The sequence below is a fragment of the Ursus maritimus genome, unplaced genomic scaffold (assembly GCF_017311325.1).
Source record: "Ursus maritimus isolate PB19 unplaced genomic scaffold, ASM1731132v1 scaffold_24, whole genome shotgun sequence".
In the NCBI taxonomy this organism is placed as follows: domain Eukaryota; kingdom Metazoa; phylum Chordata; class Mammalia; order Carnivora; family Ursidae; genus Ursus; species Ursus maritimus.
The window spans coordinates 31,729,574-31,756,482 of NW_024424897.1; the positions used below are offsets into that span (position 1 = coordinate 31,729,574).

General features: G+C 61.3%; 1 protein-coding gene and 1 long non-coding RNA gene across 2 annotated transcripts; both read right to left on the bottom strand.

Annotated features, from left to right (window-relative positions):
- Window positions 1-105: 105 nt before the first annotated feature.
- On the bottom strand, window positions 106-23,666 carry TSPOAP1 (TSPO associated protein 1). Its single transcript, XM_040640895.1, is given in 33 exon segments — window positions 106-242; window positions 1,994-2,055; window positions 2,734-2,844; window positions 3,055-3,126; window positions 3,211-3,314; window positions 3,506-3,544; window positions 3,959-4,003; window positions 4,402-4,570; window positions 5,183-5,337; window positions 5,429-5,528; window positions 6,134-6,536; window positions 6,538-6,971; window positions 7,562-7,744; window positions 8,091-8,309; window positions 8,394-8,762; window positions 8,962-9,113; window positions 9,249-10,079; window positions 12,835-12,944; window positions 13,235-13,350; window positions 14,506-14,678; window positions 15,305-15,509; window positions 16,299-16,319; window positions 16,729-16,779; window positions 18,138-18,242; window positions 18,495-18,617; window positions 18,793-18,882; window positions 19,092-19,175; window positions 19,262-19,339; window positions 20,519-20,704; window positions 21,254-21,433; window positions 22,019-22,147; window positions 22,433-22,540; window positions 23,337-23,666. Coding segments are annotated over 32 exon segments (5,505 nt in total). The 3' UTR covers window positions 106-242; window positions 1,994-2,025.
- Window positions 23,667-26,553: 2,887 nt separating this feature from the next.
- Window positions 26,554-26,909, bottom strand: LOC121105027. The gene is made up of 2 exons (XR_005837463.1): window positions 26,849-26,909; window positions 26,554-26,730 (listed from the first exon to the last, which is right to left on the bottom strand). It is a non-coding gene; the product is annotated as an uncharacterized LOC121105027 (long non-coding RNA).

Sequence of the window (26,909 nt, forward strand, 5' to 3'; positions counted from 1 at the left end):
GCGTCCAGGGCCTTCCCCACCTGGTGATCTGGGGGCTTCGGGGCGCTGTTTCTGCCACAGCATCACTCCTTCTTCCCAGAGCCCAGTTTCCTTAGGAGCTGCTTTCCCTTGGAGAGGAGACCCCACACCTTCTCGCTTGCGCCCTGCACCCCCCCGAGGTCAATCGTGGGGAAGCCACCAGGGCCAGGGCCCCAGGGCCAGCCTCTGGGCACGGGGGGCCCCTGTGTTGAGCTGGCCCAGTCCTGGAATATGAGAGAAAAGGGGCAGAGTCAGGACCTGACTCCATGCCCCAACCTGACTCCTTAAGTGCCTGAAGTGCTCGCAGCCCTCCGTGTCCCAGGCCGTGGTCAAGAACCAGAGCCTCCCCAGCGCCCCCAACAGAGCTCAGAGAGGCGAATGAGTGTGGTGGTGCTGAGGGAGCACTGAGCTGGGGGTCAGAAGGAACAGACACGGAGTCCAGTTCTGCTTCCAGAACCTGGGCAAGCCCCGCCCCTTCTCTGGATCTCTGTAGGGTACTGGGCTGACAGAGCTCCAGAGTCCTTGGACCTGCCCCATGGGATGGGTGCCCCAAATTCCCCCTTGTCATCCCCTCGCAGCAAAGGAAGAGCAAGGCCCAGGACCGCTTCGAGGCAGCCATCGCCCCTGCGGAAGGAGTCTCTTGCAGGGCCTCACTGGGGAAGCATGCTCGGCCAGCCCCGCACATGCGGTGCCCCAGCCCCTGCAGGGAGTGAAGGCAGTGGCCACTCCACGAGGAGGAAACCGGGACTCTTCCTTCCATGGCCTCTGAGAGGCCTGCAGGGCCTGGGCCAGAGGGGCATCTCCCAGGCCCCACCACAAGCTCTGGAGGCTGCCCTGCAGCCTCAGTTAGCATTTCTCCCTCGTGAAGCTCCTCCTGGCTCCACTGGCAACTGTGAGTGGCTCCCCTTGCCCCAGGCCCACCCAGACAGTGCTGTTCAGGGCCTAAAGGACAGGGGTGAGTAAACAGGAGAGCCACCAGGAAGCCTCCCTATCCTACTGATCATCCTCACGTCCCTACTGTGACCTCCTGCGCCTGGCACAGCCCAGTCGGGTCTTGGCCAGCTTACGTGTTCCCCACTCCTGCCCCATTCCTTTCCTCAAAACCCTCCCCCTACTTGCCACCAGAGCCTGGCAGTCTCCTGGCCAGAGCCAGCCATGGAGCCCAGGCCAGAGGCAGGGGAGCTGGGTGCCCCGCCTGGGGCCCCCCCACCCAAGGCTCTGATGACGTGGCAGGGCCTGCCCACAGAGAGGTCAGTCAGCACCTGGAGGTCTAAGCATCTACTGCTAGCCAGCCAGGGCCAGTGGCCAACCAGCGAGCCCCGGGTTCTTCCCACTCCTTCCCAGGGCTCCTTCCATAACAACCCAGGAAGGAGGGGTTGCTGGGGAAACAACTGAAGGGGGTCTCTGAACCCCAGAGATGAATGGTTTGGGGTTATCTATGGATTCCAGTTGTTTAAGCCCCCCCCCATTTATTCCCTCCAGCAGAGAAAATTGAGAATTAGAAGTAAAATCATGCATCTGACCCCTAACAGGTCATGATGCAGAGGACAAGGGTGGGGGGACTATTATTACTGGTGGCATTGCTGAATCATCCTTTGGTCACCAATAATAATCACAATATTATAATACCACAGTCGCATAGTATCATAATATACTGATGAGTCATGCTATGGATATCACACAATATTCTATAAGCTACACGAGCTATAGAATATGAGGGGTCCGCTAATATGGGGCATCATACACTAAAATGACATGTATTCCTGTCACAGCTGGCACTGCCCGGCGTAAAGGCAAGCGGAGGGAATGATCCTACCCCCCGGATCTGGCTCACGGCAAGATCCCCCTCCCCCATTCCCTGGGACAAAGAAAAGCCAGGTCGGCTCCACTATTCAAGACAAAGGAGCGCTCTCTGATTATGGTGATGTAAGGAGCGGCAAGTCACATGAAGAGAGGGGGCCAGTCCCCCACTTACATGTTGCTCTCTCTATATATATCTATCTCCATCTAGCACTGGACTCGTCTCCTCCTCGTTCTCTGAAGAACAGGGAACAAAGAGAGGAGATGGGTTACGGACTGACTCACATGCTCCCTGCCCGGTCACCAGGTCACCCAGCTCACAGGAACTGGGACTCGGCATAGCCTTTGCCTTTGGAAATACGGCAGATGGAAGCACAAGGTTCCCCACTGGGGCCTGGCCTCCTCCCCCTCTCCCTGCCCTGTGAGGCTGGAACGTGACTATATTCCATCCACCCCAAGGAGAAGCAGGCTCCAAGAACGAGGACCCGGGAAGCTGGGCCTTACTGGGCAACCGGCTTTAAAAGGACCTGGGAGGCAGGGAGACCCAATAGGGTGGGAGTTCCCCTGAAACCCGGGCTATGACTAGCTAGAGGTGTGGGGGGTCCAGAGGTCCTTTTCCACAAGGTCCCCTCACCTACATCAGCCCGGGGGTGTGGGCAGCTGGGTCAGAGGGGCCGGGGATCAGGGCTGCAGCCATCATTCCTCTGCAGAGAGGGGCACATACTGGGAGGGAGCTGGCCCTGGCTGGGCTCTCCCTGGCTGGACTCTCCCTGGCAGTTCCAGCCTGGGCACAGTGCTCGCCTGGGTCATAGCCCAGGTGGTCCCCTCCCCCGACACTGTCCTCATCCCCGCACCCCCCCAATCCAGCAGGGTAGAGCCTCAACTGCTGAGCCGGGAGCCCAGCTCCTCACTGACCTGGCTCTCAGACTGGGGTGGCCCGGGCTCCCTGTCGGAGCCGCTCGCCTCAGGCCCAGGGCCCTCCAGGAAGTTGGACGGAACCAGGCCCCTCTGTCCATTGAGCTCCCCCTGCAGAGGAGACGCTGGTGAGGCCGAGACCAGGAAAGAGGCCTCAGCCCCACCCCCTTGGCCCCGAGCCCCCTGGGGGAAGAGCCTGAGATCCGTATCACTGTCAGGGGCAGTGACTCCCTCGCTCATCCCCCTCCCTGGCCCTAGGAAGGCCCTCCCTGACAGGGCTGGTGAGGGGGGTATGGCACCCCCCCACCTTAATGTTCTCACATAGTAGAAACCATCATCGTCCATGTCCCCGAACACAGTAATGATGTCCCCTGCCCGGAAGGGCAGCTCTGCCTGCGGAGAACCCAAGGGGCAGGTGTCAGCCCTGGCTGGGGAGGCCACCACCCCCTTGGCTGGGCTCTGTCTGTGGGTCGTCACCTCCACGTCCATGTTGGGGGAGCTCTCCCGGGGGTTGTAGTCAAACGCAGCCACCATGGTTCGGGGAGATTTCAGGCCGGCAGAGGGGACGTGCTGGGGGTGGCCTGCAGGGGAAAGGGGAGAGGACTAGGGCCTCTCTCTGGACCACCCCCCAGGCCATATTCTCCTCCACCCTGGGGGCCTGCTGACCCCCTATTCACCACCTCTCCACTACTTGCAGCCCCTAGGGAGATCCAGAGGGACCATCTAGCCCCACCTCTTTCCCAGTATCCCCAGCACAGGAACGGCCCCTCACCTGCACAGGGTCGGGCAGGGGCAGGGCTTTCGGCCTCAGCTGCGGAGAGAATGTGTGACTGAGCCCCGCCCCTGCCCCCTCCTCCTCCCAGGCTGGGGCTGGAGCAGGGCAGGCTGCTCAGTCTCACACAAGGGGTGCAGGAGAAAGATGTTCTGAGAACGGAGCCCAGCCCCTTGGGTTTGGAAGTGAGCTGAGACCCAGAGAAGGTAAATGACTTGCCCCAGGCGGCACAGAATTTACAGTCAGGTGTGTTTTAGAGCAGAGGTCCTGGCAAACCACTCCCCATCCCCATTAAAAGGAGGCTTCCCAAGGGAGGGAATGGATGTGGAGGAAGGTCTGCCCTAACTCCCTTTACTTGCACAAAACCCCGCTTGTGTCTCCCCGGAGAGCCAAGCAGTGCCCCCCACCCCACTCATCTCCACAGGCCCCGAGGGAGAAGGGGGTCTCACCCACCTTTCTTGGAGCGGCGGGGCTTGGGGGGAGGCCCGGCTGTGCGGGCTGTAGAGGACACAGAGGGACCATTCCCTGATCCAGAAAGGCAAGTATATGTGAGAGAGAAACTGAGGCAGGGGAGGGGGATAGGGTAGTGACTCTGGAGTCTCCTCTTTGGCCTGTGCCTGGGTTCTCGTGCTCAAGTTTCTAAAGCGCATTCTTCTCCCAACCCCAGCCTCCAGGATCGAAACTACGCGGCCCACCCCCTCTTCGGCAGAGCCCCGTGCCACGTGGCAATCCCACGGCTGGGGCCACACAGGCCTCAGTCTCTGCAACGCCACGGGCTCTGCTGGGCTCTGGATGAACGAGGCCCCCCGGCCACCCCGGCCTTACAAACTGCTCAGGAAGGGCTGAGTTGGAGGTGGCGTGGTGGGAGGTAGGTAAGGGACGGCAGCAGGTCATACCTGAGCCTTCAGTGAGAACATCCGGGGACAGATAGCCACGCTGGAGCAGCTGCTGTCTCTCCGCGGCGCTGGCCACGGCCACCTCAACCACCATGTTGCAGGGGATGTAGCCCATCCGGCCGCCACCCTCACCCTGGTAGAAGCCGTCAGCATCCTTGTCCCCAAACACCTGAAGGCAGAGACCAGCTGTCTCAGGAGGCCAGGGCAGCTCGCTCCCTGGGGTCTGGGCCCTGAGCCCCGCAGCACCCCACCAGGATTGCAGAACGCTCTCCCTTTCGTGGGCCATGAAACAGGAAACGGGGAAAGAGCCGAGAATAAGGATCAGAGGGATGAGAGAAGATGGCCGTTTTCATATGATCGCCACTCACTGTCTGCACGTCCATGCCCCCAGCCCACCCCAGACTAGATCTCTGGAACCTCAGAGCAACAGCAAAAAACCTTCAAGTATTTGGAGACTCCGTACAAACTATAATGTTAAGAGCAGCGGTTATTAGCCTGTGCTGCACGCGGGGCAGCTGAAGTCCTCTGTGTGTACTGAGCCTAACCTTCAGCCGCCTCCGTGGGGCAGGCATGACCAGTATCCCCATTTACCAGGGACCAAACTGAGGCCCAGAGCAGTTAGTTCATCTACCCAAGGTTGCACAGCTACAAGGGGCAGAGTCGGGATTCAACGCCACAGCATCTGGCTCTGGAGGCTGTGTTCTCACCCATGCAGACTAGGACACCTCCAGGACAGGAAAAGAGAGAGGACACCCCTCTCCCCCCGCAGTCAGTCAGTCACCTTCAGGATCTGGCCCTCCTGGAAGGGGAGCTCCTCTTCCCCAGCATCAGGGTTGGGCGACATTGACACAGGATCATAGTCAAACAGAGCCACGAAGACCCTGACAGGCAGGTCCGGGTAAAGCAGCGCTTCCTCTGGGGGGCTCCTCAAAGGGGCTGCGGAGAGAGCAGGGACCATAAGCTCCGGCCAAAGGCTCAGGTTAGGAGAGGCCCCCTCAGCCCAGCCCAGCTCCCGTCAGATGCTCACCCAGCTCGGTGGCACATGCCCTGGGGGCCTGGGCTCCTCTCCGCGAGGGGCCCCTCCGCCCAGAGCTGTCCTTCTCTCTGGGCTCCCCGGTCTCTGCTGCCTGCAAAGAGGGCAACAGACAGCAGAAGTGACACACCACCCCGCGGGTGGGCCGGGACCCCGCAGTGCTCCCCAGCTCTGCCCCGTTGGTCAGCAGAAGCAGCACAGCAGAGCAGAGGCACAACATTCCTCTCCTGGAGCCTTGGCCCCGTCTCGCGGAGACATCAGACACCCCCATGGCGGGAGGAGGGCGGGAGGGGAGACCCGGGCTCCGGCCAGCCTAGCAGATGAGTGCAGTGGAGGGGACTAAGGTTAGCTCTTAGAGCTGGCGGAGGAGCGTGGGAGAGGAGAGCCTCTTCTCAGGGTCAGTGTCCCGAAGATGCAACTAGCTACGCAGAGAAAAGGGCCACCCCGCCCGCGGGCAGGGGGCTGGCTGGTGGCAATTGGAGACTAGCGATCACAGAATATTGTGCATCCCAGTTCCGAGGCAGAAGCAGCGAAGCAGTGGAATGTGGGTGGGAGGAGGTAGGGGAGGGAGCCCAGAGCCCCAGCCCCACCTCTGCAGATGGAGGCGGCAGCGTGGAATGGGAGCGGCTGGTGGGCAGCAAGCAGAGCCACCAGGCGGCAGCAGGCAGGGGGCTGCCAGGGTGGGGAGTGGGCACGGACCCGGGAGGGTGGCTCCTTGGCTCTGCCAGTCGCACTGCGGCTTCTCCGCTCTGGCTCCCCCTTCTCCCAGGCCGAAAGGCGTGGGTAGGGGTTGGGGCCTGAATTAGCCTTCAGAGGCCCCCTGGACCTTCCTATGGGGGCTGTGCCCCAGGCCTCCCCATCTCCGAGGTAGCAGGAGTTGGTGACGCTGATGTCCCCGCTGCCTGCCTCCAGCTCATCCTCAGAATCATATTCGATGCTGATTTCCAAGCACTTGGGGGAGAGGCAGCTGGCCAGGCTAGATTCTGGGGCCCGGCCTCGGGAGCACCTCCGGGAAGGGGGCGGCCGCCCTCTCCCACCAGCCTCTGGCACACCCTTGGTCCCCTCGCCCACAGGGGGGCTGCCCCTCTCCCGTGTGGGGCCCGGTCCCGCCGTTGCTGAGAAGTCGGCTGCAGTGTTCACGGGGATCTGGGGACCTCCTGCGGTTTGGGGGCTTCTCGGGGGAGCCACTTCCTCGCCTCCGGCTGCTTCCACCCGCTAGTCCAGGCATGTCTTCCAGGCGGTCCCCAGCCCTGTAGGGCTCTGGAGACAAGGGACACGGGCCAGGTCCTCGAGGCTGACCACTGTCAGAGCCCAGCCCCAGCGCCGCCGGCTCAGGTGGGCTGGGGTCTCGGGAAGAACAGCCTGCCCCTGGCCTCTCCTCGTCTTCCTCCTCCTCCTCGTCTTCCTCGTCCTCCTCTTCCTCCTCCTCAGGGATGCTAAAAAGCTTCTTGCTGCAAAATGGCTGGAGGGGCAGCTCCAGGATCTGCTCCAAAATCTCCTCGTCACTGTCAGTCTCACAGAAGGGGTCGGGCTGGGGCTGGGGCTGGGGGGGAAGGGCAGCAGGGAAGAGAGGTCCGTGGGAAGGGGAGAGAGCTGTGACCTTTGTCGTCAAATGAGGACAGGGGTTGCAGGCAACCCAATAGTCCTCCCTCAGCTTCCTCCAAGAGGAAAAACCAGAGAGGGGGCTGGCCCAAAGTCCTACAGCACATGGAGAGCACAGCTGGAGGAGGAATTGGGGAATGCACCCAAGGACCAGGCTGCACAGACGTTGGGGCCCCGAGGGATGGGAGCATCAGGGAGCAGACCGTGCCTGTAAACAGCAGAGAGGCCTCCCTGACCCTCCCTGGAAGCTCCCCGCAGGGATCTCAGATGGCCAGGGCTCTGCATTTGGTGGGCTGGAGCAGGAGAAGGGGCAGAAGAGAGCTCTTCCTCCTCTCCTTTCTTCCCAGGAGGGCAGAGGTCAACCCTGAGCAACTTCCTATGGACTGCTTGGGACAGGGCCCAGGCCACACACCTACACACAATGTCGCTGGCACTCAATGGTGGCCAGAGCAGCTGCCGGCACGGGGGTGAGAGGCTCCTGGAACCCGAGGTCTAGGGCCCACCAGCCCCTCCTCCCCCCATTACCTTGGCCCCATTCTCCCTGATGCTGTGGTCAACAACCTGCTTCTGGAAAGAACAAGTCCTGGAACCCAGCTCCACTTCCTCTTCCTCCTCCTCCTCTTCTTGAATGTCTGAGAGATCTGAGTTGCGGCCATGGTCCGCAAGGGAGTTCACCAGACGGCCCCCGAGCTCTGCTGTGTCCTCCCTCTGTGAGAGGTGAGACAAAGGAGGAGAGAGGGAAGGGTCTGAGGAGGCACAGGGGCTCTGGAAGGGTCAGCCCCAGCCGGAACGACAGAGGTCCCTTGGCAGAGGGAGAGGGGGGCATGTCTCGAATGGGGGGTGTGCACAGGGTGGGGGCAGGGAGGTGTGGGGGGAAGGAGGATAGTAGCCCAAAGGAAAAGAGAAATCTGGGAAGATGAAGTGACATAGCAGCAGACTCGGAGCACAGACCAGAGCAGAAAATCAATGGAGAGGACACCCAGATTTGGGCTGGCAGAGGCAGGGAGGCAGCCCCAATTCTGTGAGATGGCCCAGTGTGGCCCCAGCCCCGTACCTCAGCCCTGGGCCTCAGCCCAGACCCTGGGTCTCCTCCGCGGCAGCCCTCAGCACAGGGCACTTGCCGGCCCAGGGCTCCCTGGGCGGAGCAGGGCGCTGGGAGAGCCTCTTCCTTGGCCAGTGGCGAAGCTGCCGGGTCGGGAGCTCTCTCGGCCGCGGATGGCTCACTGGCCCTCCCGTCCTCTGACGCACCCGACACAGCTGCCCCAGCCTCGTCCTGGAATGGCAGGCAGTGAGGAAGGGCCCAAGCCCGAGGCCTTCTCCCAGCCTCCGCCTGTCCCCTTCTCCCGCAGTAGAGTACCTGAGCACAAGGTGCCGGGGGCTCCTCGTGGGATCCTTTTGGTGTCTCTCCGGCAGGGGGGCCTCCGGGGGGCTCTCGTGTTCCACGGGGGTCAGGGCGCCGGAGGGGAGAGCTGGGGTCTCCAGGCCCTGGGGAGGCTGGAGCAAGGGGAGGTCTGGCCTCGGAGCCGGGTCGTGGTGAGGGGCAGGAGACCGTGGCTGGTGGGCAGGCTGCCACCAGGGCCGGGGGGACGGGAGCTGGAATGGAGTCGGCCGACTCGCCGTGGGGCGACATGGTGCGCACGGCCACCTCGCGGCACACCTGCAGCAGCCGCAGCTGGGACAGCTCCACCAGCACGCTGCCTGCCGTGGGCGAGGCCACCTCCATGATCTGCAGGGGAGACGGAACGCAGCTGGGGAAGGGAGGCCGGGAGGGCCGCGCGTCAGGAAGCGAGGGTAGCAGTGCAGGTAGCGGGCAGGTGCCAGGGGCACCTCTGTGCCAGGCTGGGGAGACTCGTCCTCTGAGCACGGCAAGGAGAGACCCCCATCCTGTTCCCGGGGTACGGGCAGGCAGAGTCCCCAGGCCATACCTTCTGCCCATCAGCATAGACAGCATAGCCTGTGACCCGGACGCCATTGGAGGTGCCGGCAGCGTCGATGGTCACAGGGAGCCAGCTGATGATCAAGATTCCGGGGGAGGGTCCCGGCTCGATCTGCACATCCAGGGGGGCATCAGGCGGGCCTGGGGGGAGGAGGGCACAAGACCCAGGGATGCAGGACACTCACCTCAAGGTAGCAGCCTACTTCGCGGTTCCCCTGCAACCCCCGCGGCCTGGCCTTCTGGGTGTCACGGCCAGTCCAGCCCAAGCGTGCGTACCTGCCGGGAGTGTGGTGAACTGCAGGGTGGCAGCCCGCTGCTCCGGCCTCTCCCAGCCTGGGTCCCAGGACTCTCGAGGTGGGAGCTGAGCCTCTACTCGGGCCTGATAGAGGGTACCCGGCCGCAGGTGGCAGAAGGTGGCCCAGTAGGTGCTGGGGCGGGCAGGGGGGCACTCTTCCCCATTGAGGTAGACGGCATGGGCCAAGTTGCTATTGCCGGGCACCCAGGTGATCTCAGCAGACGTGGCCGTCAGTCGATGGACCCGCAGCTGGCTAGGTAGCACCCCGGCTCGGGTACCCACCACCAAGCAACAGCGCAGAGGGTCGGAGCTGCCCTGGCTGGTCAGGGCCTGCACAGAAATACGGAGGGGCCCGGCCCGCAGGTCCAGGTTCTCAAGCACAGCCTTGGGGGGCACCCCCGGCCCCAGGGCCTGACGCAGCTCCCCATTCACGCAGATATGGTAGCCACGTAGCTCCACTCGCTCAGGAGGCGGCTCCCAGGCCAGCACCACACTGTGGGCCAGCTGCCTGAGGACCACCAGACTGCGGGGGTAAGGCACAGCAGGGGGCCCGCCCAGGCCCTTGGGCTGGGGGCTCGGACTGAGCTCGTTCCCTGCAGCCTCGTCCTCAGGTCTGGGCTGGCTGCAGCCCCCGCTGCTCTGGCCCCCGCTACTGCTGCCACCCCCACCTCCACTCAGGAAACTGAGTTCAGGGCCTGAGCTGTGGGACAGATCGGCCAGCTCCGGAGGGAGGGAGGTCAGGAGGTCATCGTCGGACACACGCTCTACAAAATTGGAAGGGACCAGACCCCTTCGGCCATCCATGAGCTCCCCTGGCAGAGGGAGGGCAGGGAAGGGGAAGACAGAGAGGAGGTAGAGAAAAACCAGTCCAATAATGCATTTTAGCCATGGTTGGTGCACGATCTTAAGCATTTGATTCAAATCAACATTTATCCGCGAGCACTTTTAAAGGGCAGGGACGGTCATCGGTAGGGAATGATTGCTAATATTCACAGGTGTGATCGCAGGGCTGTGGTGATAGAGGACGGCGCTTCTTAAATTTTAGCGTGCATCTGAATCGCCTGGCGATTTGTTAAAATGCAGATTCTAACTCAGGTCTGGGTGGGGCTGCAAGCCTGCATTTCTAACAAGCACCTGGGCGGCCCTAGGCTCTGCCAGGCTGCCAGAGAACGTCCGTGTTCTAAGGAGATGTGAGCCGAGCAAAATGTCATGTCTACAACTCGCTTTTACCTCATTTTTCTTTTTTAACCTACAGACGGAAAAAGCAAATATGACACAAGGTTAACACCTGTTGATTCCAGGTGGTGAGGCTATGGGTGTTCACTGTCTCATTCTTGCATTTCTCTGTGCGTTCAAAAACTCTCAGCCTGAGGAGTGGGGACGGGGCGCCCTTCAACTTCCCGTCATGGAAAACAGACATCCTCGGTGGGAGAGGGAAGCACCACCTGGTTAAGGCAAGGGGAGAACCTCTAGGGACAAAAGATGTGAGTGCCAGAGAAGATTCCCCTGTGGGTTCGAGAAGGGATGAGGACCCACCACGGGCCGGGGTCTAGGAACATGACTAGCGGTCAGTCCAGGCAGCGACCAGAGGTGGGTTCTGTTACCTTGGGCAGGTTCCCCTGAACACGTGACAACGAGGGATGTCCGGGAAGGAAGAAACTGGGCACACAGCATGTCACGTCTCAGCTAATTTGGGAGAGGGGAGAGGGTTCCCAGGGAACAGACGAGCTGGTGGCTGCCGTGCCTTATTAGGAAACAGAGGCCGGGGCTTAAGGAAGAGGGTGTGGAAGAGGAAGCCAGGTCTGAGCAGCCGGAGGGCCGGCGAGTTTCCCCAGCACCCTCACTCTCCGCTTATGCTAGGAGGGGGAGAAAGTAAGGAAACTTGAAGAAACAATAGTGACTTCCAATAACTTCGATACTATCAGCGCTTGGAGAGGGTCGACTGGAGCCCTCCCCAGAATATGTCCACATCCTAATCCCTGGATCCTGTGGCTGTGGCCTAATTTGGAAAAAGCATCTCTGCAGGTGTAATTAAGTTCAAGAGCTTGAGATGAGATCATTCTAGATTATATGGATGGGTCTTAAATCAAATGACAAATGTCCTTATAGGAGTCGCACAGAGCAAGACCCTGAGAAAAGAGGAGGCGGCATCGTAACTACAGAGGCAGAGACTGAAGTGACGTGGTCCCAAGCCACGGAACACCTGGAATCACCAGAAGCTGGAAGGGACAGGGAATGGAGTGTCCCCAAGGGCCTCCAGAGGGAACATGGCCCTGCCAACACCTTGATTTCAAACGTCAGGCCTCCAGAGGTGTGAGATAATGCATTTCTGTTGTTTCAAGCCAGCCAGTCGGTAATTTGGTCCGGCAGCCCAAGGACGTCAGTACAAGCACTGATGCTACGGAAGGGACAGGAAAGGAAGGAGCGGATTCACGGCCCAGAAAGGCTGGTGCCGGAGCTCCGGCCAGAGCCAGGTCCCCGTTCCCGAAGCTGGAACGGCGGACAGCGGTCCAGGCGCCAGACGTAGACAAAGCTGTCACTTAAGCGAAGTCTGACGGGGAATAGGGGCCCAGTTGTCTCCAGGCCTTTGAGTCTATCTCAGATCGGACAGTTCAAATTCTAATAATTTGGGGTCTGTTACTTTTTGTGTTTTGGCTGCTCCCCCTCCAAGAAAAGGTACGTGCTCTGGGGGTTTTTTCATTGAAAACGTCATTTTTCTGGGAAATATTTAATCCCACTTCCATTATCCACATCTCCGGGGAGTTGAGCTGTTTACCATCATTCATAGGAGCTACACAAAGACCGGCCGCTGGGCCTGGGGAAGGCATGCTGGGCAGGCTTGAAGACCTGGCCTTCCCAAACTTTGGGCCTTAGGGATTCAGACCTGACCTCTTTCCTAAATCCCCGTCCGTGGTTATGGCCCTCACCCTGCCCTGCCTGCACCACAATCCAGTCTCGGCACAGCATCGTTCTCCCTGCCATGTGGCCAGGGCCACCTGGAGAGTTTCCCGAGACCGATTCTTCGGCAGGCCCTGCCCTATTGCCCAGTCTCAGTCACGGGGCAGCCGCTCTGCTGCCTGAGCTCCTCACAGGCCCCAGAGAGCTGCTCTGAAGCCCATGCCCTGCCTGGGCCCGGACACCTGCTGACTTCTTCCTAACCCCCTCTCCGGGGCTCTGGACCCTGCTTCCTCCTCCGCACAACCCTGGAGTCCGGCATCAGCTCTACGCCACATGCCTGACCTCGATGTCACTAGAGTTAAGCACCGTCATGCCTTGTCTGGCAGCACAAAAGCAAAGTTAGCCCACATTCCCTGTGACTCCGTCCATCACCTGGACTGTGGTGGGCGCTGCCCCGCCCTGCTGACGGCCGATCTGCGGTCAGACCAGCTGCCCCTTTCCTAGATCCCTTCCCCACGGGCCGCCAGGACTCTGTACTGCCTTTTAGCAGGGTCAGAAAAGTCCTCGTGGGCTGAGCAGCCTGGGGAGCGGCTCTGGGTGGGTGCAGGTCTTTGGGACGAGCAGCTTAAAAGCAGGGGAATGGACAGAACCACCCTGCTACCTTCCTACCTTCAAAAAAGCCGTCCTCATCCATGTTGCCGTAGATGTAGATGTACTCGCCAGCCGTAAGAGGGAGCTCCGCCTCTGGGTTCTCATTGGGGCCCTCGAACGGGTTGTAGCTGTTGAAGGAGGTGCGGAGGAGAAAGGAGACGGTGACCTGCACCCTGCCTCCCCGGCCCGCCTCCTCTCTCCCACTGTACTAGGCTTTTATGGACCCTTGGTGGTCCATCAGTAGCCAAGTAGAGCGCTCACTGCGCCCACCCGGCCCAACTAGGCTGAGAGGACCCGTCCAACCAGGATCCCTGTACCGCCCCCACCACCTCCAGAGTCCTCTTTCTTCTCCACCTGGTCCCTTCCTCCCGTACACCCGAGACCCTAGGGAAATGCGGAGCAGCGGGGAGGGGCCCACCTATAGCGTGCTAGGAAGACCTGGATCCTGGCTCCTCCCCGGCTGCCCTCGGGTGCTGCTGAGAGCAGGGAGACGCTGTCTGCCTCCAGCTCCTCCACCTCACTGGCCGTGTCCACCTGTGGGCAAACAGAAGGGGCCAGTCCTCTTCGAGACCCAGGGCAGATGGCAAAGCAGGCAAGTTTCCAGGATGAGCCAGAGGACCCGCTGCTTTGGGAAGGGAGAGAGAGCACATGCCGGACAAGGCCAGCAGCAAGGATCCCTGATGTTTTCTAAATCAGCACCTTGGCCCGCAGGTCCTGGCAGAGCCTTGCTGCCCTGGCAAAGGGTAGTGAGAATAACCTGGATCCCTTCTGGGCCCTGGCCTCTACTGCACCAGCCCAGGAAGTAAGACCGCTTTCCCCATCGGAGAAGCAGCCAGCCACACCCATATGCGATATGCGGTGGGATATGTGATATGCGGTGGGATATGCGATATGCGGTGGGCGACCAATGGCAGTTTCTCTCCCTAAGGGAAAAACACAGCAAAGCACCCCAACTGGGAAGAACTGGAGGCAAGGAGGCAGAGGCGCTGAGAAGTCCCTGCAAGGAGGGTCTGGAGCCGGGGAGACAGGGTGGCCCGCCCAACCACAGGGTCAAAGCCTTGCCCACAAGGGGGCAGTAGAGGCCGGGGCTGGGTTCTACCGCTTTCCACAACCTTGGACAGGAGGCCGGCTCCTGACCTGCCGCCCCCATATTTCTGGGGTTTGGGAGGTCGAGAGAGAACAAGGTGATCAAGCACTTGGTAATGAAAATAGCTGCCACACGTTAAGCATCTACTGTGTGCCCTGCAGTAGTGCTCTGTCTTTTATTTTCTCATGTAATCCTCATGACAACGCTACAAGGCAGGGTTTATTAGCTCCAAAATCCAGACAAGGAAACCAAAGCCCAGAAAAGGTCAGAGACTCGCCTAGGACTCCCAGAACCTGTGTGCTTTCCCACACAACCGTCTGCTTCTGCTACAGACACTCGCATGAGCAGTCTCATTACAGGGATCCTGGCGCCAAAGCGTCTCCCTCCATCCAGCTCGGGACTCTGGGGCCTCTCTGAGCCCCAGAGGGGTGGGGCTGGGCAGCCCCAAAGTAGGGCCTGCAGGGGAGCCCTTCTCTCCCAGGGCCTGGCTCCACTTCCCAACTTGGGACCCCACATGGGCCAGCAGCCACCCAACTCCTGGGGACCCCAGAGGAGGATAGGGCCACCCACTCCCCTTCCACAGACCCCTCCCCAGTACTGACCTCGGGCGTGGGGCATGACTTGGGGCTATTGTGGATGGATTCAGAGCGAGAGGAGTTGGAGAGGGACTCTGCCTTCTTGGCCGTCCTTCGAGGGACCCCGGTAACAGTGGCAGGGGCAGGCTCAGAAGACTTCGGGGTGCAACGCCCAGGGGAGCCCGGAGGGAGATCAAGGTCTAAAGAGAAGATGGCATGTGGGGTCTGTGGCCTGAGGAGGGACCAGGGAGCAAGGGCGGGGCTGCTCGGAGAGGAGAGTCAGGCCCTCCACAGCCACAGTTCCTTCTAAGCGGGAGATGCTTGAGGGAAACTTACTAAGCAGGGGTGGAGGTGATTTACACAGATTATTTCACATGATCTTCAGAGCAGCTCGATGAGGTGCACTGAATTTTCCCGTCTTACAGCTTAGGAAACCAGAGCCCACAGAGATTTAGCAGCATGCTCAAAATCACGTGGGCTGTGAAGTGAGAGGGGGCTGGGGGCCCCCGATCGGACTGACGCCTGACCCAGCTCTTCACAGGCCCATACTGCCAGCTGCTGATTCCCAGGGCCCAGCTCCTAGCCGTGACCACAGAGTCTTGCTGGAGGACAGGAGCAGTGGCCGAGATGCCTTGCCAGACACCACAAGAGCCACTCCTGTGAGCTCATTTCTCCCCCATCAGAGCCTTGTTCTAGCCAGGCCTGGCACCAACTTGCTGTGTGACTTAGGGTGAGTTGCTAGCCTTCTCTGACTCTGAACGCTCTGCTCTATAGAAAAGCTGCAGACCTGGGGATTCCAGACTAACATCACTGGGGTCCACCTTACCTTTGGGGCCAGACCCCCGGCAGGGCTGGGGGGTGGAGCAGCAGCAGGGGGGTGGGGGGTGTTCCCCAAGGGTACTGTAGCCCAGGGCAGAGGTGAGTAGATCCAAGGGGCCGGGGTGCAGGCGGAAGGCCTGGAGCTCCTGTGCCAGGAGGCTGAAGCGCTCTGTTTGGCTGCGGCACTGCCCCTCCAGCTCTCGAACCCGGACCTGGGCCAAGACCTCCCATAAGCCACCAGGCCCAGCAAAGCTGCCCAGTCCCATCCTGTGCCTTGTCCACACAGAAGGAGCCCACACCAGGCTTCAGCTCATATCCGCTCAGCCTGGCTGCCCTGCTGCCTTAAGAGTGTCTGAGCTGGGGGTGAAGTACCTGACCTGTGGGGGGCCCGCCTCCCACTCAGCACATCCTCACACCCCAAGCAGTGGCACCCCTGCTTCCAGCTGTTTCTAGGCCAAAAGGAATGTCGCCCACTCCCAGCTCCACTGCCAGTCCCACTGCTCGTCCCTCCTCAGGAGTTTGCTCAGCTCTGCTGCTTGTCACCCTCCCACAGTCAGTGACCCAAATCCCTACCCTCAAGAGAGATCCCACACAGGAGCTAGGGACATCTTTGTGGCAGGAAGGAGCCAATTCTCAAAGTATTTTTCTCAGGTTTCAGGAGAGTCCCAACATTTGGGGCCTCTCCCCTGGCCAAGATCAAGAGGATCATGGGTTAGACTGGTGATGAACTTCCTCATGGTCTGAGTGGCTAGGTTTTAGAGGAGGGACGGCCCTGTGTCTGCCAAGCACTGTGGTAGGTCTGGGTCGAGGAGGTGGCCCACATGTCCTGCAGGAATCCCAGCCCATCTACAGGTTCTCGGGTCTCTGCTACCAGTCACACCCTCCTCTGTTGGACGTGAGAGCTGGGGCCACTCGGACCTGAGGAAGGAGACGCAGCTCAGCCCGCCCAGAGAGGTGTGGGGGAGGGGACAGCCCAGGGAGGGGGTGGCGGGAGGCTGTACCTGCATGGAATCCAGGGTGGACTGCGGCAGGAAAGGAAAGCACAGAGCACAGGTTAGCACCGCTCACGGCGGGCATCGCGCAGAGAGGGAGGGAGGGAGGGAGGGAGAGAGGGCCCAAGTGGACACTACCTGGTCGGCTCCCTGGACTGACTGGGCAGTTCCTAAACGGAAGGATATTTCAGGGTGAAGGCAGCCTCTGGGGGTGGGTGGCAGTGGGGGACTGCTGCCACCAGACCCAGGAGCCCCGGCCCAGCTGTGCCCTTGCCTGAGAACTAGGCCAATGGTGGAGGGGATTCCCTAGGCTCTGGAGCATTTAAGGGCCCTTCTGCAAACCCCACACCGCCCACACCCACAGAGTCCGGCTCTCTCTGAACTTCCCCGCCTTCCCCCCCAAACTGGTGCTGCCGGTGGCCCCCTGCCGGGACCCTACCTCCAGCAGCTGCACGGCCCCTTCATGCTCCCTCTTGGCTTCGGCCTGGGCCTACGGGGAGGAGGAGGCAAAATGTTGGAGGGGAAGGATGAGGAACAGGGGAGGGGATAAAGGGAGACAGATAGAGGAGGGGCAGCAAGGGCAAAGGGAGGGAGGAAAGGGGGGAAAGGTGGGGGAGAAGAAGAGGAAAGGGGGGCTGGGAGGGGGGAGGCTGAGGGTCTTCCCCCCCTCAAACTCCCACCCCAGAACCATACCTCCAGTCAGAAGTTAAGGGTCAAGGAGAGGCAGGGCGGATACTGCTTCTCTCTTTCTGGGACATCCACCCTCTGGGCTTCCCTCCTCCCCCTTGGGGCGCTCCTTCTCAGCCTCCTTCACCTGCTCCCTGTCTTCTACCCTTTTTGAATGTTAGGGTGCTGCAGGGCACAGGGCACCTTACGCTCTTCACTCTCTCCCAAGGGGGTCCCGTCTAGTCACAAGACTGGACACACTGATGACTCCGAAATGTCCATGACCAACTTCCCGTGATTCCAGACCCGTAGACCCAACTCTCTATGGACATGTCCACTTGAGTGTTTAAGACAAAACCCAAACCTGGCCAAAATCGAACTGAGAACTCAGGACTCCCTAATTCTCACATCTGTTGCCTCTTCACCCTTCACCTCCCTAGGGCTGTCCCTCAGGGTGGACTCAGCAAATAGCTGAAAGGAGCAGGGGCTCCACTAGAATCCTATGGAGTCTTATCAATTCTATCTCCAAAACATATTTCAAATCCTCCCCCTTTCCAGGTGCACTGCCTGCACCCTAGTCCAGACGGACACCATCTCCCACCTGCCTCCTCGCCCACTCCCCCAAACCCCCCCACTCCGTGGTGCTGCTCAAGTGATCTTCTAAAATGCCGAATCAGATCATGCTATCTCCCCACTTGGGACCTTCCAACACCTTCCAACCGCCCAGAGAACAAAATATCCAAACTCTTCTTTAAGGCCTGACGAGATCTGGCTCTTGCCTATTCCTGTCGTTCTATTCTAGCCACACTGGTCTGGACCCCACACTCTTTCCTGCCACGGGGCATTTGCACTTCGAGTCTCCCACCTGGAGCGCTCTTCAGCTGGCTCCTTCTCACCCTTAAGGTATTAGAGGCCTTCCCTGCCGACCTCTCTCAAGGGGCCCCATTTCAGGCACTCTGTCATATCACCCTGCTCACGTCCCCCGATGGGCCAGTGACTAGGGTCGTCTCCCTCGACCATCTGCTTATTTGCTGATTGGTCTGGGACCTGATCTTTCCCCCCCACTGTCCTCCAGTGCCTGGCACAGAACCTGGCACTCAGGGGGTGCTCAGCAATCGCTCATTGGACGAGTGGATGACAGGGCTCCAGCGGCCTACCACCCCTCCCTCCAGCCGCGCCCACCTGCTGCAGCCTCCGGACCTCCTCCTGCTTCTCCTGCAGGCTGAGCCGGGCCTGCTCATGCTCCACCTCCAGCCGCTGCCTCCGCTGGGCCGCCTCCCGCATGTGCTAGAACACAAGAGCCTGGGTCAAGGCCGGCCCGCTCCACCGTTTCCGCAGCTCGAAGGCGAGGGAGCCTCAGACCCTATGTGTTCCAGAAACCCTCTGTTAAGAAGGAAACCGAGGCCAGAGAAGGGCAGGGGTTGGCGGCACCAGGACTAGACCGCAGACCCCAGCACCCCACATAGGGCGCATTCTACCGTCCCACCCTCCCCCGTGCCAGGGACCGAGAGCCTCCCCCCACGTCCACCGTCTCCTCACCTTCAGCACCTGCTCCAGGCTCTCCAGCTTGCTCTGAAGGCCCTGGCTCTTGCGAAGGGCCGAGTCCCTCTCCTGCGTCACCCCCAGGAGCTGGCCCCTCAGCTCTGCATTCTCCCACTCCACCTGGTGGGGGGGGCAGGGAGCCAGGGGGTCAGCCTTGTCCCAGCAGCTCCCTCGCCAGGGGAACAGTACCCTTCATACGCTAGCCCAGTGCAGGGGGTAGAGAAGACAGCTCCCGGCCCAGGGACCAGGGCTCCAGCAGAAGCCCGGCCCCACAGCACATGCGCAGAGCGGCTACCTGCTCCTTTTCCGTGGCTCTCCCACTGAGCCGAGAGTTCTCCTCCACGAGGCGGGCATTCTCATTCTGGGCTTCTCTCAGCTGCAGTTCCTGAGAGACCAGGGGAGCTCTGGGGAGGGAGCCCAGCACCCACACGCCTCCTCTCCCCACACAGAGGACCTGGCCCTCCCAGACAACGCCTTCCCCCCCACCAGGAGCCTGCGCCAGGCAGGGCAAGAGAGCCCCGAAGGACAAGAGAGGTGAAAGGGGAGAGGGAGCCCACCACCTGGCTGGACTTGGGGAGGCCCTTGGGAGCTCACCAGCTCCTCACATCGCCTCTGCTTTTTCCGGGCTTCCTGTTCCAGGCTCTCGCATTTCTTTCGCTTCTTGCTGAGCTCTGACTCCTGTGGGGTCAGAACCAAGGGCTCTTCATGTGTGAAGGCAGACCTGCCCACAACTGGTTGCCTCCAGCCCTTGACCTGGGACTTACCAGCTGCTGCACCCTCTGCTGTCTCTCGGGCTCCCCTAGGATGGCGGGTGGGTTCTCCACATCCTCCTGGGGCGTGGCCTGGAAATGCCCAGGGATGGGGGCCGGCACCTGAGAACAGGGCCCCAGGGCAGCCTGGACCCCTGCCCATCCCATCTCAAAGTCAGCAAAGAAGGGAGGGGGGCTGCTGCCTGCCCACATCCCCAGTGATGCGGAAGTGCAGAGGCTGCACCCCTGCGTCCTCCAGACACACTGCTTTGAGATCCTGAGACCCATGTGTGCCCTGGGAGATGGGTCCCTTATCCAGGCCAAAGCTTTCCCTTTTTAGCTTCTAACAGCAGCCCTGCTCTGCGCTCAATAACCGTCCTGGGTGTCCTTCAGTGACTGGCAGAGAGCTAGGAGCCGGCCTGGGCCCCCAGGGACGTGGTGCCCCCCAGAGCTAGGCATTCTGGATCATCCGCACCGGCCTTTGCCTAGACCACTGCAAGCCTGGCCAGACCCTCGTCCTAGCTTCCCCCAAGCACACCCTGTCGCACTGGAGATTCATCTGTGCAAACTCCAGGGGAGGGCCGCTCTTGATGGGAGGTACATCTCCCTCCCTGGGCCTGGCAGAGGGGCAACATCTGAGCAAGAAGCACCCCCCCCCCCGCCCGGAGGCCTTGGTCGCTAGGGAGCCCCTTCTCTCACCCCCCTTCCCAGAAGGAGGTAACCTAGGAGCCGCCCGAGTAGAGAGGATGGAGAGGAGCCAGACCTCTAAGCTCTGGGGGTCCGGAGTGGGGTCCCAAGCCCTCGCGACAGAAGCTGCCTAAGCCTAGCGCCCAGCGAGGGTCGCCCGTACCTGGAGCCGAGGCGGACGCACCGCCGCCCCCGGGGGGCCAGGGCCGGGCCTGGCGGACCAGGCGGGCGCTGAAGGGGGCGTCCCCGCGCTAGGGCGGCGGCGGGAGGCGGCGGCGCGGGCTGGGCCCCGGGCGGCTGCCAGGGCAACTGGGGATTTGCGGCCGGGCCGTACCACTGGCACCGCGGCAGGGGCGGCGGGGCGCAGGCCTGCGGAGTGCGGACCCCGAATGGCATGGCCGGGGTCGGCGCGGCGCAGGTACGGGCGACCCTCTCCTCCGGGGTCGGAAAAGCTCCCTGGCCCGTGGAGGGCGCACGCCACCGGCGGGTCCTCGGGGCTCTGAGCGCCATGCCGGGGGAGATCCCGGGGCCGCCCCCACCCCCACCTACAGACGCCCACACACCTGCCCTGGCGCCAGAGCTCACCTCTCCCGGGGCCCCGGGGGCGGGCGCCCCTGCTCTGGCCGAGGCGGCGGGGCCCGGGGGCCGGGACGACGGGGGCGTTTCCTGCTGGTTGCGCAGGGCGATCTGCCGCTGCAGCCGCAGCACCTCCCGCTGGGACTCGCGCAGCAGCCGGTCGAAGTCCCGTACGTGAAGCCACTGGGGGCCCTCCTGGGGTTGGGGGACAGGGAGGGGAGTCAGGCCTAGCCCCGGCCCGCCCCCACGCCATCCCCGGCGGAGTCCGCCCTCCACCTTGCCGGGGGGGCTCCGACGCGCGGGAACGTGCAGACCCTCCCCTGCGTACAGGCCTGGTCACAGGTGCATGCGTATACGGCCGCATGCTGCCTCGAGCCCCTGTGCAGTCACGGTAACGCATTTATGGGGCACTCACGGTGTGCCCGGCACTGTGCTAAATGCCTTGTGAACATCGCTTCACACAACTGTGAGGTATGTGTGGATGCATACAGCCAGGCCCGCTGGCATACAGCCCGAAGACTGGAGCACTGAAATTCCCAGGTCTGGGACTCATGGCTCCACCCCCTTCAGTTCAGGCTCTTTCTCCCCGCTCCCACCTGGGCCGTTGCCAGGGGAACCTACTCCCCGGCAGCTTCCACCTTCCCGCTTCATTTGCATCTCATCAACATCTCGTCCACATCCCACAAGCCAGGCAGGCGGCCCCGGTGTAGGACTGACCAGGAAGGGGTGACCAGGGCCTCGCACCTTGCCAGCCAGGGTGAGCCTGGCCTGCAGCTCCCTGCACTCCCGCTGCAAGGCAGCGATCTGCTTGTCCTTAGCCAGCAGGGCGCTGGCTGTCTCACTGAGGTCCCGGGCTCGCTGATGGGCCAGGGCCTTCCGGCACAGCTCCAAGCTGGCCCCAGGTCGGGGCACAGGGGCACTCACCTGGCCAGAGGAGGGTAAGGCCAACGGTCATCTGAGGGCTGGGGCACTTCTCCCACTCCTCAGCTCCTCTCAATGCAGGGGTGAGGATGAAAACCTGGAAGTGTGGTCTCCTGCTGCCACCCTGTATTGGGGGCTTTAGGGGACCGCTAGCCACGCTTGACTCCATCCCTGCAAATCCTCAGACAGGACTGAGAGGGTTAACTCCACATCCTAGTTTAGGCCCAAAGGATGCTGCTAATTCAGGGCTGCCACTGTCATGGGTCTTCATCCCTGCCCCCACCAGCTCTGCACCCAGAGATGAGCTCAGCGGGAGGCTGCAGCCAGCACCAGCACGTGGTAATCCAGAAACCTGCTCCCTGCCTGTTCAGGAACTCCCTGCCTAGCCCTTCCCTCCCTCCTGTAACTCCAGAAACCCTCGGCCCCCTAGCCCAGCCAGCATTTGCCCCGCCTACCCCGTGGCCCCTGGATTCCTGCTTTCCTGGGTGCTAGGAGTCCATGACTCGTAAGCCCCACTCCCTCAGACCTGGCCTGGCTCCCCTCTCTCCCTGGTCACCCAGCCTCCATCCAGCAGCCTCCCAGCCTCACCACCTTCAGGTTAGTCTCCTGCAGCTTCCGGGCCCTCTCCTCCAGGCGCTTGGCGATGACCGCCAGCTCGGCGTTCTTCCGCTTCAGCCTCCGCACCTTCTCCTCTGTCTCAGGGAAGCTGCTCTTCCTCTGACAAGGGGTCAGCCAGAATTGGGGCATGTGGGGAGCACCCCACGGACCCAATCCTAACTGCCCAGGACTTGGGTTAGAGCCCTGGGCTCACAGTGGGGCCCTTGGCAAGTCTAGGTAGGGGTTCACCCTGTCTGGGTCTTGGGGTCCTATCACCTCCATGGAGCCCCCACTTGGAGGGATAGTTTACGGGATCAGGAGGACGCTGAGGCAGAGGGCTGGGGTGTCTGAGTCTGCCTTCCCCCAGCTCCAACCAGGACTCGGGACTTGCTTTCCAAGCCTCACCAGCATCTGATTTTCCTCCTTAAGGATGGCACAGCGCTGCTGCAGCTCCCCCAGGGCCCTCAACAGCTCCAGATTGGGCCTGTCCCCGAAGCCCATGTCCAGCTTGCCCTGGCACGGGGAAGGACAGGACACAGCACCTCAGGAACACACCCTCCCTAGTCCAAGCCTTCCATATGGAAGCATCCTGCCCGCCAACGGTCTAGGGAGACATGGAAACGAGAAGGTTCTCCCCCATGTCCCAGGCCTTCAGAGACAAGCATAGGAGGCCCAGAAGGGGCCCACACTGGCCTCCCCCAGCCCTGGGACCCTCTCTGCTCATCCCCAATTCTTTCCGTCTCTGCCCATCTCTTCCTGGGAAATGCCAGCTCGAGCTCCCAGCCCCACCCCTCCATGCTCCTTATGGGCCCTGTGTCCCCTTCCTTCCCCCAAAGCCCTGGCCCTTCCATCTTCTATAGGAGGCTGCTCACACCTACCCCAGACCCTGTCCTACCTGGCTCAGCCCAGCACTGAGCCCCCTCCCCTGAATCTGCTTCCTCTTAACTCTGATTCCACCATACACCTCCAGAATCCCCACCACCACCGCCCGGGATCCTCCAGCCCCCAAGGACAGAGACTCTCAGAGGAGGAGACACAGACAGACCATCAGAGAAAGACTCACAGAGGGAAGGGGTAGGGACAGGGCCAGATGTAGCAGACAGGCAGAGAGTCAGAAGGACAGACATATGGCAAAAAATGGAGCCCCTGAGATTCCTGCCCAGCGAAGGCATGGCACACAGTCACAGAGAAGGACCCCCAGACAGAGACAGGCCAGGAGAGGAGACGTGGGGTCGCTTGTGATGCCCAGGCTGGAGGGCCTCATGAGAGGCCCCACCACGTAGACCCCGGCCCTCCCGGGCTCCCTTACCTTAGGGAGAGCCTCCACCTCTTCGTCCTCCAGCCTCGGGCAGCTGGGTCTGGAGCTGGCTGCTTGGTGCCTCAGGCCAGGCAGCCCAGTTTTGGTTCCTTCGGGGTCAATGCCCCCCGTAGCCCCGGGGCTCTGGGCTCCCTCAGGCTCGGAGCTCTCCTCAGGCCTCTGCTCTCCACCCTGCAGAGCTGCCGGAGTATCAGCAATGCTTGGGGTCGCGCCTCCAGGTTCGCTCCCCTGGCCCGGAGTCCAGCTCGGCCAGGCAGGCAGGGCCCATGGCTCCATGGCTCTGGGGTCCCCCAGCCGTGGGAGGGGTGTCAGTTGCTCCATGATACTGCCAAGGGGCCCCAGGACCCGGGCAGGGGGACATCACCCGGCCAAGCGGAGGGGCTGGCGAGGGTCATGCCAGGCCAGACCCTCTCCTCTCTGAGCTCTTGGCTTCACCGAGGCTCCATCCGAGGCTGGCCGATCTTCCTCACCCACGAAGGAGGCTGCAGGAGTGAGAGCTGCCAGAGCCGAAGCCAGGGGTATGCGAGCTGTGTTTGCTCGTGGCTGTGTGTGTGTGCGGGTGTGTGGAGGAGCGAGGGTGTCCCCGTGGGGGCAGGGAGGATGGGCAGAGGCCACCCCCAGAAGCGCCTGGGTGAGGGTTGGTGTGTGTCTCCAGCTCTGTGTGTCGGGGCAGCGCTGTCTTGCGTGTGTTTGGAGGACGGATGCCCCCACTCGTGTGTGTTGGGGGTAGTGGTTCTGCGTGTCACTGTGCCTGTTTCGGAGTTACCAGTTGTTTCTCTGTGTGTGGGGGTGTCTGTGTTGCAGGGCTGTGGCAGCGTGTGATGCTGTCACTGGTTGTATCCGAGCAGCTCAGTGCTGTGCAGCTGTGTGCATCGGTGTCATTGTCTGTCCGTCAGCGTCTGCGAGTCTGGCCATCCATCACGACCCTCAGCCTGGTTAGGGTGTGCAGGAGCCGCTGGGGGTGATCCTCAACCATCCGCTCTGGTCCTTTATCTCCTGCCCCCTCTCTGCTGCTGCTCTCCCGCTTGCTGGGCGGTCGGCTGGTCCTAAGGAGGCCTGGGTCGGTGGGCCGCTTGCCTCATAGTCTCTGTCCCTGCTGGCCTCAGCTCTGGGGACTGCGGGGGTCCCCTCCAGTCCAGGAGCCTCCCCTCCCCCTCCCGTCTTCTCCCGCCCACCAATAGGAAGTCGGCTGCTCGTTTCCATGGTGATAGCGCTGGACTGGTGGGCTGGACCAGCAGGCCGGGTCGGGACAGAGGGAAGAGCTGCTTCCTCACGGGATCCCAGCCCAGTACCCCGGACATGTAGCCTCCCACCCCTCGCCCCACAGGCCCCTGCGCCTTCCTTGTACAGAGGCGAGGGGGCTGCAGACGGTCCTCCCCACATCGGCCCCAGCAGAGACAGAGACAGGAGGTGGTAAGACCGATAGAGCCAGCAATGAAAAAGGATAGGTGTAGAAAAGATGAGATTTGAGATGAAACAAAGAGAGAGAGAGAGACAGAGAAATCAAAAGAATGAGAACAGGAAGACAGAAACAGACAGAGGTAGAAATTGGAATTGCTTCGGCTTCTTCCCGGCAGACTTCATTCTGGGGACAATCTGGCCATCTTGGGCCAGCTGGGGAGACCACATGGCCTGTTGGGCTGGCTTTGCCCCGGACTGCGAGGAAATTCATCTTCTGCCTAGCCTCAGGCCTTTGTGCTATGGGAAGATGGCCTTTGGGGACAAGGACATGGGAACTCCTCTACCCACAAGTCAACCTGTACGTGGGGACAGGGGCCTGGATGGAGTCCCCAGAGACAGCGGTGTTGGGAGGGGCCTCGGGGAGGCAGCCCCTGTCCCCTCCGAACCTGGAATTAAGTCCATCTGCAGACAAGCCAGTCTCCGCCGACATTGGGGGCCCTCGTGTGGCACCCCCGGGGAACAGCAGCCGCAGCACTGAGCGGCAGAGCCCCTGACTGTGGGCTCCACCCTGGCTGGAGCTGGCGAAACTGCGGGGGAGTACATGGGGAGGAGGTGGCATCCTCACTTCCCTAAAGTAGCGTGTGCATCAGTGTGTGCTCCACGACGTGTGCGCTGCTGCTGTTTATGTCCCGGCACGCAGGCACGCCATCATTTGCACGCATGTGTAGAGTACGCGTGTAGAGAACAGGCATATATACACGGGAGGGGGCCGCTGTATTAGTCTACATATGTGCACAGAAACGTGTGTGTATATGCGTGTGCTATTATGTGTCTGTGGGGCTGCGACTGTGAGTGTGTAAGTTACAACATGCCTGGCACAGAATATGTACGTGCATGCTGTTCCCTGACATTTTGCAATATATGACACACTCGTGCAATCACGTAAATCTGTGTAATGACAATGACATGATTTTCTTTAGATCTATGTATCTAGACATAGGTGCCACCATGTACCTACTGTATACGGACAATCATGGATGAGTTGTCGGCATATGGGCGTATGGAACCAACGTGTTCATTACGTGACTATCGCTATGCGTGGATTTGTATGCTCTTCTATGTGTAACACGCGTCATGTGTGCTTATGGTGTTGCGTGTGTGTATACTATTGCACATGTATGTGTCCTGAGTGTGTGTATATCTGTGTCATTGATTGACATGCCAAGCATGTCACATGCATACGTCACTGTCCGTGTGTGTTGCTAGCGTGCGTGCCGGGGGTCCTTGTGCGCAAAAGCACGTGCATGCTGGTGTGTATATATATTGTATATTAGTGTCTGTGCGTGCCCTCGTTTATGTGTGAGATGCTTTGTGTGTGTGCACAGTGTGTTTACACCTAATTCTTAGACTACCAGGGACCCACGGGATCTCCTTAGCTTACAACTGGAGGTAGGCCACTTTCAGTTTAGGGGTGTGGAAAGTGAGTGGAGGGCAGGGCAGGGCCAGAGCTCCGGAAAAAGGTAGGAGGGCCCCTCCTAGCCCTGCCCCTCCCTGTCCTGCCCCCTTTCCTGGCTGTGCAGGGAGGTCTTACCACCCCACCCCACCCCACCCCACCCCCTCCTTCCTTCCCAGGCTGGCCAGGCCAGGCCCGACCCGGCCCAGAGCTCTCTTCTGGTCTCACAGGCAGGGCCAAACCCATTTCTCTCAAGAGAGTGAGTGATTCTCCCTCCTGACCCCCCCATCCATGTGCCCCCTAAGCCCATTCAGCGCCCTGACCCCAAAAACAGAGTCTCAGACAAAACAGAAGCAGAGTCCATTCTTTATTAGCATTGGGACCCCTGGCACCACCACCCTTCCCTTCCCCTCCGTCTACCCTCCTTTCCAGCCTCTTCCTCGTCCCGGCATCTGTCGGCCTGCGGCTGGGCCCCCACGCTGGGGCCCCTCCATCGCTGCGCCAAGTCCGATGTGCAGCGCTCCCAGACCTCTGCACGGCAGAGAGCGCATGTGGCCTTGTCCCAGGTGGCCAGACCAGGAGGGACAAGGCAGTGGGGGACATCAGAGGCCTTGCAGGGCTGGGCGGGGAGGGTGCCTGAGGGGCTCACCTGTCACACGCGGTCCGGAGCGCGGAGGAAGACGGCGGCGGCGGCGGCGGCGGCGGCGGCG